The 13,832-nt window shown below is 40.2% G+C and overlaps 1 protein-coding gene across 1 annotated transcript; it reads left to right on the top strand.

Annotated features, from left to right (window-relative positions):
- Positions 1-9,074: 9,074 nt before the first annotated feature.
- On the top strand, positions 9,075-13,549 carry lhfpl5a (LHFPL tetraspan subfamily member 5a). Its single transcript, XM_029432252.1, has 3 exons — positions 9,075-9,479; positions 12,255-12,491; positions 13,048-13,549. Exons 1-3 carry the CDS (start codon positions 9,077-9,079, stop codon positions 13,056-13,058), a joined length of 651 nt encoding a protein of 216 aa, XP_029288112.1. The 5' UTR covers positions 9,075-9,076; the 3' UTR covers positions 13,059-13,549.
- The last annotated feature ends 283 nt before the right edge of the window (positions 13,550-13,832 follow it).

The raw sequence follows: 13,832 nt of genomic DNA, 5'->3' as shown, positions 1-13,832 counted from the left end.
CGATCACGTTGAATTGGCGCTGATAGACTGTAAACTGGAGGGGTTAATGCTGCCTTCAGGGGCTGTCGGGAATATGGAAACCACCTTTGTAGCGGTCGTGCAGAGAGCTTTGGCCTCTCCAAACCTTCCAATACAGAGGGGTATGGAGGTTACTTTAGCCCAGAACTCAGCCACATTCAAACCATTACAATGGATACTGATAAATACAATTCTGACTCAGCTGCTGAATTATAATGTGACAATACAAAACATTGTCGAAACAAGTAGCATTTGCTATTATTTTATTTTATATATTTTACTCAAAAGGGTATTTGTCGATTGTGAAGGCCTTTGTCTTTTTCATAAAGTTGGGGGACTTACAAGAGACATATTAAAACAACTAATGTCAAAATGTATGCAGCAGAGGCCCAGATAAACTGACTTTTAATGCCCAGTAACCTATGAGTCAAGTTCCAAAAACACTGGACCCTACAATTCCCATAATGCAACTGGATGGCATCTTTTATTAGATCCTCGGTTCCCACTTATTTCAAATCTCAAAAGCATAATAGAAAAAATAACCCTGATGACATCATCAGTGATATTTTCTAAAGGTCCATGTAGAGCCATAAAAGTCTTTCAACTGTTTTCATACATTCATTAGTACTCCTCCTGACAAATGCTAAACTGAACTTGTAGAGTGCCAAATACCACAATACAAAACTATATTAATCTAGTAGTAACATTGCTATTAGCAAATGTAGTTGAAGTATCAAAAGTAAAAGCACTAATTTTGAAGCAGAATGGTCCCGCTCAGTAGTCGGCCTATATTATAGGCAAATTCCTTGTATGCGTAATACTTGACCAATTCTGATTCTGACTCTGTAGCTGACAAATAAATGTAGTGGCGTAGTGAAAGTACTTGTGTCTGAAATATAGTGGAAGTATAGTAGAAGTAACATGAAATAGAAATAATCAAGTAAGGAGAAGTATCTCAAAATTGTACTGAAATACAGTAAATGTATCTTAAATAATTTCCACCACTGCACAGAGGTCATATGAATGAGGAATAAAGTGGTGTTTTCAAATGAACTGCACCATCTAAGGATGACACAAAAATACGAGGAACCCCTGAAAGCATCATAAATCGCATTTGATTGACATGCAGTTGGGCCAACTGCTGAATTAGTCCCGCCTTCATTGAACATTAGAGACCTATTAGTGGGCTCGACGGGCCTATGTGGCCCCGCCCAGCGGCACACCCACAGCGGGCAGTCAAGATCAATACATCTACTGCACACCGACTGCCCGGGGCGACATCTGAGGTCCGTTAAACTGCCATAAACAGGGGGGGACTGTTCCCACTGCAGAGAGGAGGAGGCCACAGGTTTGAACGCCTTGAGGGCAAAGGTTGAAACTCATGCAGATGTTATTATGTTCTGGATGGAGTTAATTTGCTATGGTCTGAATAGGAAGTTACACTCTGCTCACTTCCCTCTCCAGCTGAGTCAGATTTCTTGAAAAGGGGAAATAAAATAAAAACTTTCTTTTAGTTGAGTCGAACAGACATGACTCTCTTTAACCGACCATCTCTCTCTCAAATTCAAAGAGGCTTTATTGGAATACATTGACCATATTAAAACACATTATTGTACAAGGTGGTATTACAGTTTGTAAAATGCAAACAATGAAACATTAAACAACATTGTGTAATGTAAATATCAAGAAAAGGAGCTATCTCTCTCTCCCAACACTGTCTTCTTGTCAATATTTACTCTGGAACTATACTACCAACTTTTGTCTCTCCTCCATTCAGTTTCTTCTCACAGCTGTTTCTGTTGCACTTATTTAACTGATCCATGCAAAGTGTCTTGACCACATGTCCAGTGCCACTGCAGCTGTCAGTGGTGTTGGCAGTGTTTTATCCTGGCAGGATTCAAATCTACACTTGCAGAGAAAACTCCAACTTTTCCAAATCTTCTTCCTCCTCCTCCTCCTCCTCCTCCTCCTCATTATCTCTGACTCATGTTCAATACTGACAAACAGTTTGCCAATGACAGCCATGTCCACACTGCAGTAAGTTATTTCCCAATATAAGACAAACACATTTCAGTTAACCATTTCACAATTCCAGAAACATACAACATAATCTAGGTGTCTTTTTATAGACCTACATATTCTGTATGACCATATAGACGCTAGCTCAGCCAACTGTGTATCAGTTAATAAGAAACACTGCTGTATGTCTGAATGTGGAAAAGAGTCAACAACAATCACTTTTATGTAATGAAACACAGTCTGCGAATGATTGCATGAACTATAAACCCAGTCTGTGTGCACAAAGAGGCTTATGACTCTATAACTGTGTGTGTTTGTGTGTTGGTGTCCCGAGGACCAGGCGGCAATGTTAGTGCCGTACAGGCTACGTTCCCCCGAAGCAGTGCCGGATTCCAAACAAGATTAACATCCAGATATGAGGATAAAGCTACAATCCTCCTAGATCTGCTGGGAACTGGCCTCCAGCCACCACAAACAAAACACCGAAAACAAGGGTGGTGCAAACACAAACACACACACACCTTATTTCGTCTGGTGTACTTTTAATATCAACTATTATATAATTAAACTGCACTGTGTCCCTCAGCATATGTACCTTTCATTCATCTTCAGGCATGTTTACAGTTTTCAAATCCACTCTGGATGATTTGTTCCCTGTATGCCACCTCCTCCTCATCACTTAAAAACAATATTTCATAACCGTACTGTGTGGGTTATAAAACCCTGAAGATATTTTAATATTGCAATTGCCAAACTGCAGCATAATCCCTATATTTAGGGCTTCATAGAGTCAAAATAACAGCACCCTAATGACATAAGACGCATTCAAATACATCATTCCAGCTGCCCTCAGGTCCTGGCAGTCACGGTGAAGTCAGCAATTCAGTTTTCCTCTTTGGATTTGACACTTTTCTTCTTCACACACACAACACACACACACACACACACACACACACACACACACACACACACACACACACACACACACTCATTTCTATTATTCTCTTCTCATTTCTGCAGGAATGGATTATCCTGACCTGAAACAAGATGATGACTCACAATTTAAATGTACAGCAATATTTTCATAGCTATTTTTAAAATATTTGAAGATATCATTTTGAAAATATAATGTAATGTAAAAAACACATAATTTATAAAGAAATAAATCATCCACTGCCAAATTTCGAACACAATATGCCACCATACACCATACACTATGACGTGGAAAACCCATTTATCAGCCATATACATTAAGCAAAGAAGATGCATTTGATGCCAATGAAGTCCACTGTTCTCTTCCACTGCTCAAACCTATGCATCACATTTCCACTTTCCCTGAAAAAGACAAGAAATGAGAAGAGATGGAACATGAAACTGCACCGCCTAATGTATTCTCCATCCTTATTCTTTGATGTGTCTGTAATCCCTCACATGCATTTTCTATATTTGGCTTTGAAGCTCCATAAACTAATCCCCCATTCTTTACCGTAACAAAACTGTTTGAATTGGCCGGGATTACGCAAACACACACGACTCACACGCTCGCAGAGAAAGAGGTGCACCACCAAAAAGAAAAGTGGAATTATGCACAGTTGTTTCACGTTTATTTTTGCTTCCCTCCCACATGTGTGAGTTTAATAAGTGTATACGCAGATGTTTAATGGTGTCTATGTTTTATGTTTGCATGCGTGTGACAGAGGAGCTGCTTATGTGGTTAAGATTTATGTGCGTCAGCTGCGGTGGCATAGTGCAGAGTAGGTCCTTGGCAGTGATGGACCCCCCGTAGTGCTTTGTCCGATCACCCTGCAGAGCTCGGCTCTGCTTACAGAGGAAAGTGAAAGTATGTCTTTACTGTAAACTGGATGATATTAAAAAATGACCAAATATTAAAATAGTTTTGATTAAAAATCTTGATCAACAATGTGATGATAGTTTAGGTTCAGTATTATGCTTGCCTGCATACAAAAAGATAGATTGGGATATAGTGTTATTTGTTTTCCTGAAGAGTTAGATGAGAGGATTGATACCACTGTGAAATAAAAGACTACAGCCTGTTAGCTTAGCTTAGCATAAAGAGTAGACACAAGGGGAAACAGTTAGCCTGGCTCTGTCCAGAGGTAACACAAGCACCTCTCAAGCTCACTAATTAACACTTCATCATTTCTTTGTTTAATCCTGGAGTCTTATCGTCTCCATGAGGTTAGCAGGCAACCAAAGGAGATTGCACCTAGCCAAAGAAATAGCCTCATGTTAATTAATGAGCTTTAGGGGTGCTGGTCGGTGGATTTTGTACATTTGAAAAGAGTCAAGCTAGCTGTTTACCCCTGTGTCCAGTCTTTATGCTGAGTTTAATATCATTCTCTGATATTAAATTGATGTATCTTCCCGGTTTACTACCCTTTCATGGCACTTTTGCACCTAATATGCTTAAAAAAATAAATATACCGTAGCCTACTTTAAGGATGCTTGTACTAGAACCCGGAAGAGCCTGCATGAAATGAGTCATGAACATGATCCCCTGTAGAGAAGACCTACATTCCAGCTTCCTACCCCAGGGCACACGCTGACCCACAGTTTGCTCCGTTTCTTGCCCAGGCTCTGATGCTTCCTGCTGGGCTGTGGCCGGGCAGCGGCTGGGCTGGAGGGTGGAGGGTTGAGGGTGGCTCATAGTGGCTGCTGCAGCCTCGGGGTGTTTCAGAGAGGTACAGTAGTGATACTCATTGACTGATTTACTGCTGCATCACATGAGGCCTGTGTGTGTGTGTGTGTGTGTGTGTGTGTGTGTGTGTGTGTGTGTGTGTGTGTGTGTGTGTGTGTGTGTGTGTGTGTGTGTGTGCGTGTGCGTGTGTGTGTGTGTGTGTGTGTCTGAGAGATGGAGGTCAACAAGGAGGGGTTGTTCTTTGGTCCTCTGCCCCCCCCCCCCCCCCCACACTTTGTGAAACCATCATTTGAACTGAATCTCGCAGTGATTTTAGATTTCATGAAGCTTTTCACTCTTTCATTATATTACTGATCTGTCATAACATTAGTATCATCATTATCTAAGTTTTCCATGTGCTCAAATGTTCTGTAATCTTACCCCATCACCTCGCTGCTCATCTCTCTGGGGGCATCCTGCACCTTGTTTCTATGGAAACAGCCTCTAAAGAAGGCAGGCAGAAAGGGACAGGAAGAGATGCTGAAATGGCAGAAAAGCCTCTTTGTGCTCTCAGAGGCTCTCAGATCGAATAGGCCTGAAGAGGGTGTAAAGCAGGGGTCGGGAACCTATGGCTCGCGAGCCATATATGGCTCTTTTGATGACACAATATGGCTCGCAGACAATTTTGAGCTGACATTTTTATTAATCAAGTAATAAATAATTATATTGTGTCATTTTAAAGTAAAACTTTTAGCAGCAGATTTTTGCTTTTAGTTCTCCCCTCTCCTTTCCTCCGCCCTGTCGCTGACTGTCTGTGTGTTCGCACATGTGTGTGCCCTTCGCGAAACCAAGCAGAGGAGAAACTGCACAAAGCAAGCAGCCAGGGGTGTCAAACTCAATCACAGAGAAGGCCAACATTAAAAACTGGGACTACGTCAAGGGCCAAACACGGTCCACATTTATTGAACAGGATACACATATTGGATAAAGTGCAAAAAGATATGGAACATATTTAAGTCAACTGCAAACGGATTGCTGAGCAGTTCAATTAAAATTTCTGAGCTGTAAATACGCTCAGTTTATCAGCAGAATGCTGTCGGGAACACAGAGGTGCAGATGGTTTGTCAGTGTTTGGAAACACGTAGTGACCAAAGTTTCCTTCTGCATCAGAGTCTCTCACAGGCAGCTTGGCATCACACATGTCCGTGATCACACGGCCCCGAAGCTGCAGGTTTAACAGTGAGATGCTTGGTTATGTTGCACAAACAGTCCAGCTCACATCGTCCCAGAGATCTGTGGTGTGTTTCCCTTTGCTTTCCAAAAACTGGCAGATTTCCTCACGCATCTCGAAAAATCTATTCAGCACTTTCCCTCGACTCAGCCATCGCACCGCCATGTTCAGAAAAGACTTAAATTGACTCTTATAAATAAAGTTTCCTGTCTGTGTTACGGTGCTTATTACATGTTCCATCTCCAGAGCTTTACAACACCGTGCTTCCTGGTGTAACATGCAGCTGACGGTGTATCTTCTCCCGCATCCTGCCCACTAATCTTTTCATCACATCGCAGACTCTCCATCTGTCGTCAGTCCCGTCAGTTTAATTTCCCACACATTTAGATACTTACTCGAATATGTATTTTCCCGTGGTTGTGCCATGCATTGATTTAATTACCAAAACCGGCAGGTCAGTTAGGATAGACATGATATTTGCCTTGAGTTTGACACCAGTGCAGTAAACGTGCTCATAAATTAGATAAATAACAGAAGCGTTTAGTTTATTTAATAAAAGAGCACGTGTTCAATGAAACACTGATACCGCTATTAGTACTCGGAGACGTGTTATACTTAAAAATGCACGCATAAAGTTGCATTCAATTTTATTAAATGTATGGCTCTCAAGGAAATACATTTAAAATATTTGGCTTTTATGGCTCTCCCAGCCAAAAAGGTCCCCGACCCCTGGTGTAAAGGGTCAATCACACACATTCACACACATTACTTCTACCTCAGGTGAAAAGGAAGATACTATGAGCATCCCTTGAGAATTCCCCTTGAAGCCATTAAAATCTGTTTTTGTATACAATAATCTGAGTGTGCACCTTCTGATTGAATTTATTTACAACATATACCGTATACAGACTGATTGCTGCCTTTTCACTGTTATGGAACATTATAGTTAATGTATCCACTTAGTGAGCTGTGACTAACAGGTTTGATTACATTATGCATTCATAGAGGAAACCCAGGCATGCACACACACACACATACAAAATAAAAACAAACACGTGCACGTGAAGGCAAGCAGTAAATCCCAGCATCACACAAAGGCACACACACACACACACACACACACACACACACACACACACACACACACACACACACACACATGAAATCTCACTCCATTGTGTATTGGAAAATTGGATTGCTGCTCCCAAATAACTTGATTATAAACAATCTCCCTCTCACTCCGGGGCCGTATCACTTAATAAAGCTAAGTGCATTGACACGCCGGCGCCCACACACCCAAAGACACTGCAGATATATAGATCAACCACCTATTACATGTGCCAGATCAACAGAAAAAACACAATTATTAAGTGGGACTAAACTAAGAGTGATCAAACATCACTGACAGGTCTCAGGGGAAATGATGGTCAGGTCAAAAATCAGGCTCTAAGATTATTACATTATTCATTCAGCAAGGTGCTTTGTGCACTTAAGAATTGGCTGATTAGGATCTGAGCTACCAAAAGGTCAAAATATGTCAGCATTAGTCCTGTGAAAGGGCTTATTTACAGTAAGTCAGTACATTCAGTCGCAGCGCAGCAACACATACTGCTGTACTGTGGGAAATAAAGGCATGTGACTGTAACACAAGCCCATAAATGTTGTGTGACATAATAATTTAATGTTGCTGGGATAACTGCAACAGATGTGAGATATCATTTTGACCGCACATATTTTATACAAATAATAGGTGAAAACGCAGCATGAAAAAAGGAAGATAATGTAACATCCTCTTATTCTAGCCTATGGGTTTATAGGTCAGAGGGGAAATACTGTACTGTTTACTTCACTGTATTCATGTGAGAGCTATCGGTAACAGTCACTCAGCAAATTAAGATTTAACATAGAAAACAAATCATCAGCTTATAAAATATAATTCATTGTTATAGATTGAACTACCCAATATATAGACCTATATATATATATATATATATATATATATATATATATATGTTTTGGTATTGCAACTTAACATACATAAGTTTCTTCCATCACTGACACTTGATACCAGGCCTCCTGAACACCACCACCTTTACAAAAGCAGAACCCCTGTGGTGTTACATGCTAACACATCTGGGATGTGAAAGTAGAGGTACAAGGTTCAAATCCAAAGTTTACTTTGGATTTAAGACTTGTCTAAAGAGTGATTTGGGTCAAAATGAGAAACATACTGGTGTAGTTACTCTGAAGCTCTGCAGCGCCATCTAGTGTTAGACTGTAGTACATAAAAGTAAGTTATTCAGACCCTCACACAGTCCATCACTGCAGTCTTTACTTTTGACTGAAAAGACAGCTTCTTGAATCAATACTACATTGTAGGAGTTACTGGTTGATGTAACTGTTCCTCCTGTTCAAGCTGACTGTGAAAAGATCTCTTCCTCGCATGATTCCTATATGAGTGACGGGGACAAAATCCACAGTCCTTCTGTGATAAAAAGAAAATCTTTATTCTGCAGTTCAGTTAAAGCTAGAATGAGTCTCCAGCAGTTTGACTCAGTCGAATCATGTAGGTGTCTTTCAAAGCAACGAGAAAATAATAAAAAGTCTGGTGCCTCTGCAGGGGCTCAGCAAGCAAACACTGTCTGTTGGTTATGAACAGGAGGAACAATTACATAAGTACATATGTATTGTTTTAACACTAGACAGACATGAATCTATAAGTAAGCCTGACCCCGATGTGTGGCTGAGTTACTGTGCATCTGAATCATCTTTTCTTATCTGAACAAATATTTTATGTGAAATCTGAAATAAAATAAAGGAAAGTGAATACAGCCTATGTCCTTAAAAGTGAAAGGGGAATAGGCTTGCTTGCCACCTGTGTTACTCTATTCTGCAGATCTTCTAACCATTAATCATTCATTACCTGGAGATGAAAGACAACCATCCACACACTGGAGAAATCCCTTAGTGCTGCTCGGGTACCCATGAAGTTAGTTTATGGAGACCATTGACTTCTGTGGTGACATTTGTGAAGTTAACTACATAGAAGCTTCTTGAGGTCATATTTGATCCAGGAAACTAAACGCTGCAGTTTACTTTTTAATAGGTTTACAGAAGAAAGAAAATCAAAGAGAAGAAGTCGACCATATAAAGAAGCCCCACCTGTCGCCATGCTCCCGGCTGTGGAGGCCGCCAAAATCTACCACACCAACTACGTGCGTAACGCCCGGGCCGTGGGCGTGCTGTGGACGGTTTTCACCATCACCTTCGCCGTCATCACCGTGGTGGTGTTCATCCAGCCCTATTGGATCGGGGACAGCGTCCACACGCCGCAGGCCGGGTACTTCGGCCTTTTCCACTACTGCATCGGGAACGCGCTCACCTCGGAGCTCACATGCAAAGGTAGCGCGCTGGACTTCGGTTCCATCCCGTCTGGCGCCTTCAAGACAGCCATGTTCTTCGTGGGGATCTCCATGCTGCTGGTGGTGGGCAGCATCGTCTGCTTCAGCCTCTTCTTCTTCTGCAACGCGGGGAGCGTCTACAAGATCTGCGCCTGGATGCAGCTGGCCTCCAGTGAGCACCATGCAGGGTTTGGTCAAAGTTTGTAGCTGCGCACATGGAAGTTTCTACAAAAAAAGGGTCACATAGTTTATATGATTCATTCAGAAACCTACATTTTGTCTCTTAAATTACATTATGAATAGGCTATTCGCATTATAATCCTACAGTATACATTTAGTAGAAATAGGCCTTTAAGCTATTTCATAGAAAAAACATGTTAACTTTGTGTTTTTACAAAGTATTCACATATCCAAATGATGTGTTGCATCTGTGTCTGTATCTCTTTGAGTTTCTTTTAGTGTCTGCACACCCAGCATACTTACTGAGACCATATTACCACACGAGTCAGGACCTTCTCACAGCACATTAACACTTAAACTTTGCCATTGTGATTAATGTTACCCCCAAAACATGGACCCAAACTAATTTCAGTTTCTGAGTTCAAAATGAGTCTTGTGTTCAAAATGTAACTTCAGTAGTTTTTCCCCCTTGACTACTATTTCATTTTAAAACACATAGGTTCAAAAATTCTCATCCAAAAAGTAAAAAGTAAAAGCTGTCAGTTAAATGTTGTGGAGTAAAATGTGCAGTATGTGAAGTTGAAGTATAAAGCAGCATGAAATGGAAGTACTTGAGTCAATGCACTTTGTTACTTTCCACCACTGGTTAGAAAGACACAACATTAAACAAAACAAAACCTCAGGACACCTGCCATGTTATTCGTAGGCCCTTTAGTTACACAGAGAGAAAAGATGAGAACGTTTGTGCCTCATACAGAAAGACAAGAAAACTCAAGGTCATGCAGAAACATAAATAGTGACGGTGTCTTGTAAAATGTGAGTAAAATACCCATGAAAAACCGTCTATAAAGAAGATTTAAACTGAGAATTGCAGTACAACTTCCAGCAAAGACACAGGCGGAAGTGAAACATGATCCTGTTTCTGAAACATGAAACAGCTTGAGAACAGATGTTGCTGCGAGTGAAAGGACGAGCCTGTAACGAAACAAATAATGAGATTAACCTACCACATACCCCTCACACCGTCCGTTCAGTGTGTGAGTGTGTGAGTGTGTGAGTGTGTGTTTGCTCCAATAAATTCCAGACTTTTTCATGTCTGTATTTTGCACATATTGTATATTGTGCCTTTTTAGACTGTTATTGTTTCAAGCCTCTAAATGAGTTAAATACTATTTATGTCTGCATATTACACAAAATCCATCCTACCTAAACTCTAAATTAGTCTTAAATGAGATTTGTGTTTCAGATCGCAGGAGTTTCGTAAATGATTTTGTTTTTATATTTACTATGGCTCAGGTCAAATCTACATTTTTGCAATGTTTTGCAAATAGATCATCTCTCTTCATATTGGGCCCCATGTTGGCTTTGAAGGGTAGACAGTAAGTCAACTGTTATAAATAAATCTTGAGGTATAAAGCAAGTTATTCCCTTTATAAGCCTTAGTATAACCATATTTCTAATTTTATGTTGAGGAGAGTTGTTCAGGGCCAACTTAACATATACAATAGAAGTGTCTATATTTAACTTTTGTATTTGTTAGAAGGCTGATGAGAAGTTGCAGTTTAATGATTCTCCATCTTGGAATTAGAGAGGAGACTTGATAAAGTGAGAGAAGGTGAAAGTGTGTGTGAGGCTCAGGAAGTGAAAGTGTGTGTTAACGTTTCACCTCGTCACCTGATAGTTCACGCAGCTGCTGAGGTGGGACGACACGAGGGCGGCTGTCTTTCTGCAGAGTCAATAATGGATGAACAAGTTCATCTTTCTGGAGTTGCTAGGCAACTCACCTGAATCTGCGTGCGTGCGTGCGTGCGTGTGTGTGTGTGCTTGAACAAGTGAAGCATACACTTCATTTCTCCGGTGGCTTCTCTATCTCACTGTTTTCTAGCATTGGAGGTGTAGAGGTGGTTTGTGATATTGATCATCAACAGCAGCAATATTTTACCAGTTATATCTTTATATAGAAATCAAACACACTCAGCTGTGGAGAAGTATTCAGATCCTTTACTGAAGTCAAAGTACTCATAGCACACTGTGAACATAGTCCATTACCTTCCTGCATTAAAAATGTTACTGAAGTAAAAGTAAGTAAAGATAATTACGTAAATATATTTAAAGTATTAAAGTAACAGTGCTTAATGGAGAAAAAGCCTCCTGTGTGAATTATACTATTTAATATTATATCATTATTATTCCTCATGCATTGACGTATAAGCAGTTATTTTCTGTTGTAGTTGGTTGAGGTATATCTAGCATAACTATTTATATAGCATTGCTTTTCATAATGGATGAATCCGCCGATTATTTTCTCAGTTGATCGGTTGATTATTTTCTTTGTAAAACCTCTGAAAATAGTGAGAAAACAACGTTTGTTTTGTCCAAAAACAGTACAAACCTCAAAATTATTAAATATTAATTAAAGTTATTAACTTTTTAACTTTTTAACTTAAAAAATGACTTAAACAATAATCTTTAATACTTTTTTTAAAGGTTGTTTGCATGCAAAAATCGCAATTTGTAAAGCAAGTAGTAAAAAGTAACTAACTACAGCTATGGGATCAATGTTGTTCAGTAAAAAGTTTAACATTTCGAAATGTAATGAAATAAAGTGGCATGAAAAGAAAGTATCTCAAATGTGTACTTTAGTACTTGAGTAAATGTACTTTTTCTTAATTTTCCACAGGTTTGCCTTCTCAAACAGCTAAAAGTAACTGTTGATGTTGAAGATTTAAAACCAGAACTCCTCATCCTGTGCCTTCCTCTCTCTCAGGCACATGCATGGTGATTGGGTGTATGATCTATCCTGACGGCTGGGACTCTGACGAGGTGAAGCGCATGTGTGGCCAGCGGACCGACAAATACACCCTGGGCAACTGCACGGTGCGCTGGGCCTACATCCTGGCCATCATCAGCATCATGGACTCACTCATCCTCTCATTCCTGGCCTTCAGCCTGGGCAGCCGGCAGGACAAGCTGCTGCCAGAGGACTTCCAGGTGGAGGAGAAAGGTACCAGAGTGAGGGGAGGGGGGTGGAAAAAACAATGGGGTGGGAGAGGAAGACACAGGCTGGATGAGGATATTTATCTGGAGAGAAAAATACATTTTCATGGAGAAGAAAAGACGTCAGAGGAATGAAAAGGGTAGATGTTTACCTGAGGATGAATCCTACCCACTTTGGTGATCCTGACTTACTTTAGCGACACCAGCAGGTCAAGGTTTTCCCTCATGAAGTCAAATATAGTCAACATCTAGTTGAAGGATTAGCACCACATTTTGAACTGATATCCGTGTTTCTTAGAATGATGCATTTAAATGACTTTTTCTCTAGCGCCAATGTCAAGGTTGAGATTTTTCATTTTTTATTGAAAATGTATTGAATGGATTTTGTGAAATATGGTATGTACATTTATGTTCCCCAAAGGATGAACTGTAATACCTTTGATTCTCTAAACTATTATCTAGCACCATCATCAGGTCAAAATGAGTATTTGTCCAATACTTGTCCCCATCAGCCCCCCCCCCCCCCCCTTCTCTGTTCAGTAATGTTTTTCTATCAACTACAGATAACGCCTAGCCCCGGAGGGAAGAGATGGACGAGGCTATACGAGGAGCACTACCAACTCGAGGGATTCAAATGTATTCCAAGACTTCAGGACAGTTCATTACAATCTAAAAATAACTTGCCATAAAAAGTTCACCATGTCCTTGGCAACTTATTAACAGGCTTAGAAAACATGGGAAGAGTCACTGTCCACCTCCAGCTCAGATCTTATCGTCTGGCTGCTACTGTATTTAGACTAAGGCAAGTGAGTGAACGTGCGATGGACTTTGCTTTCACGTATTTTATCATTCAAAGTGACCAGAGCATACATAAGCATTAAACAGGTGTTCATCATTTGACAAACTAATAACTGTTGTGTATTTTGAGTTGTGTTTTAAGGAAACCCTGAGAAAGTGAGAAAACATGCAAACACTTAATACAGTATGTGCACCTTGTTAAGATTGGTGTGGTGCATTTCAGCCTCTTGTGGCAGAAATGAGTATTACAGCAACAAACACAAAAATTATCCTGACAAAAATAAATGTTTCACCTGACAACTTTCTTTCCCTCCATTTTCACAGATAAAAATAAATAAATCTTAGAAACAGGATCCTGGAAATGTTTTTATTCTCAGCTGTTTACGTCATTAACACTGGAGAGAAAACAAAATGAAAGACATCCTAATAAAATGTACTTCAAACTGTTCTGTGATTAAACTTGGATCATAGATCGGTTACTGCTTAGTGAAATTAAATCCGATCCCACGCTACTGCATCTGCCCTCTGGATGTCCTGATAATGCAGTAGC

Source organism: Cottoperca gobio, chromosome 5 (genome assembly GCF_900634415.1).
Source record: "Cottoperca gobio chromosome 5, fCotGob3.1, whole genome shotgun sequence".
Taxonomy (NCBI): Eukaryota; Metazoa; Chordata; class Actinopteri; order Perciformes; family Bovichtidae; genus Cottoperca; species Cottoperca gobio.
Note: the sequence above shows the minus strand (reverse complement) of the source record. Positions and strands in the feature narration are given on the sequence as shown.

Coding starts and splice junctions, on each gene's coding strand:
- lhfpl5a (XM_029432252.1), top strand. CDS start 9,077: ATGCTCCCGGCTGTGGAGGCCGCCAAAATCTACCACACCAACTACGTG. Junction 9,480..12,254: donor CTGGATGCAGCTGGCCTCCA/GTGAGCACCATG, acceptor CCTCTCTCTCAG/GCACATGCATGGTGATTGGG.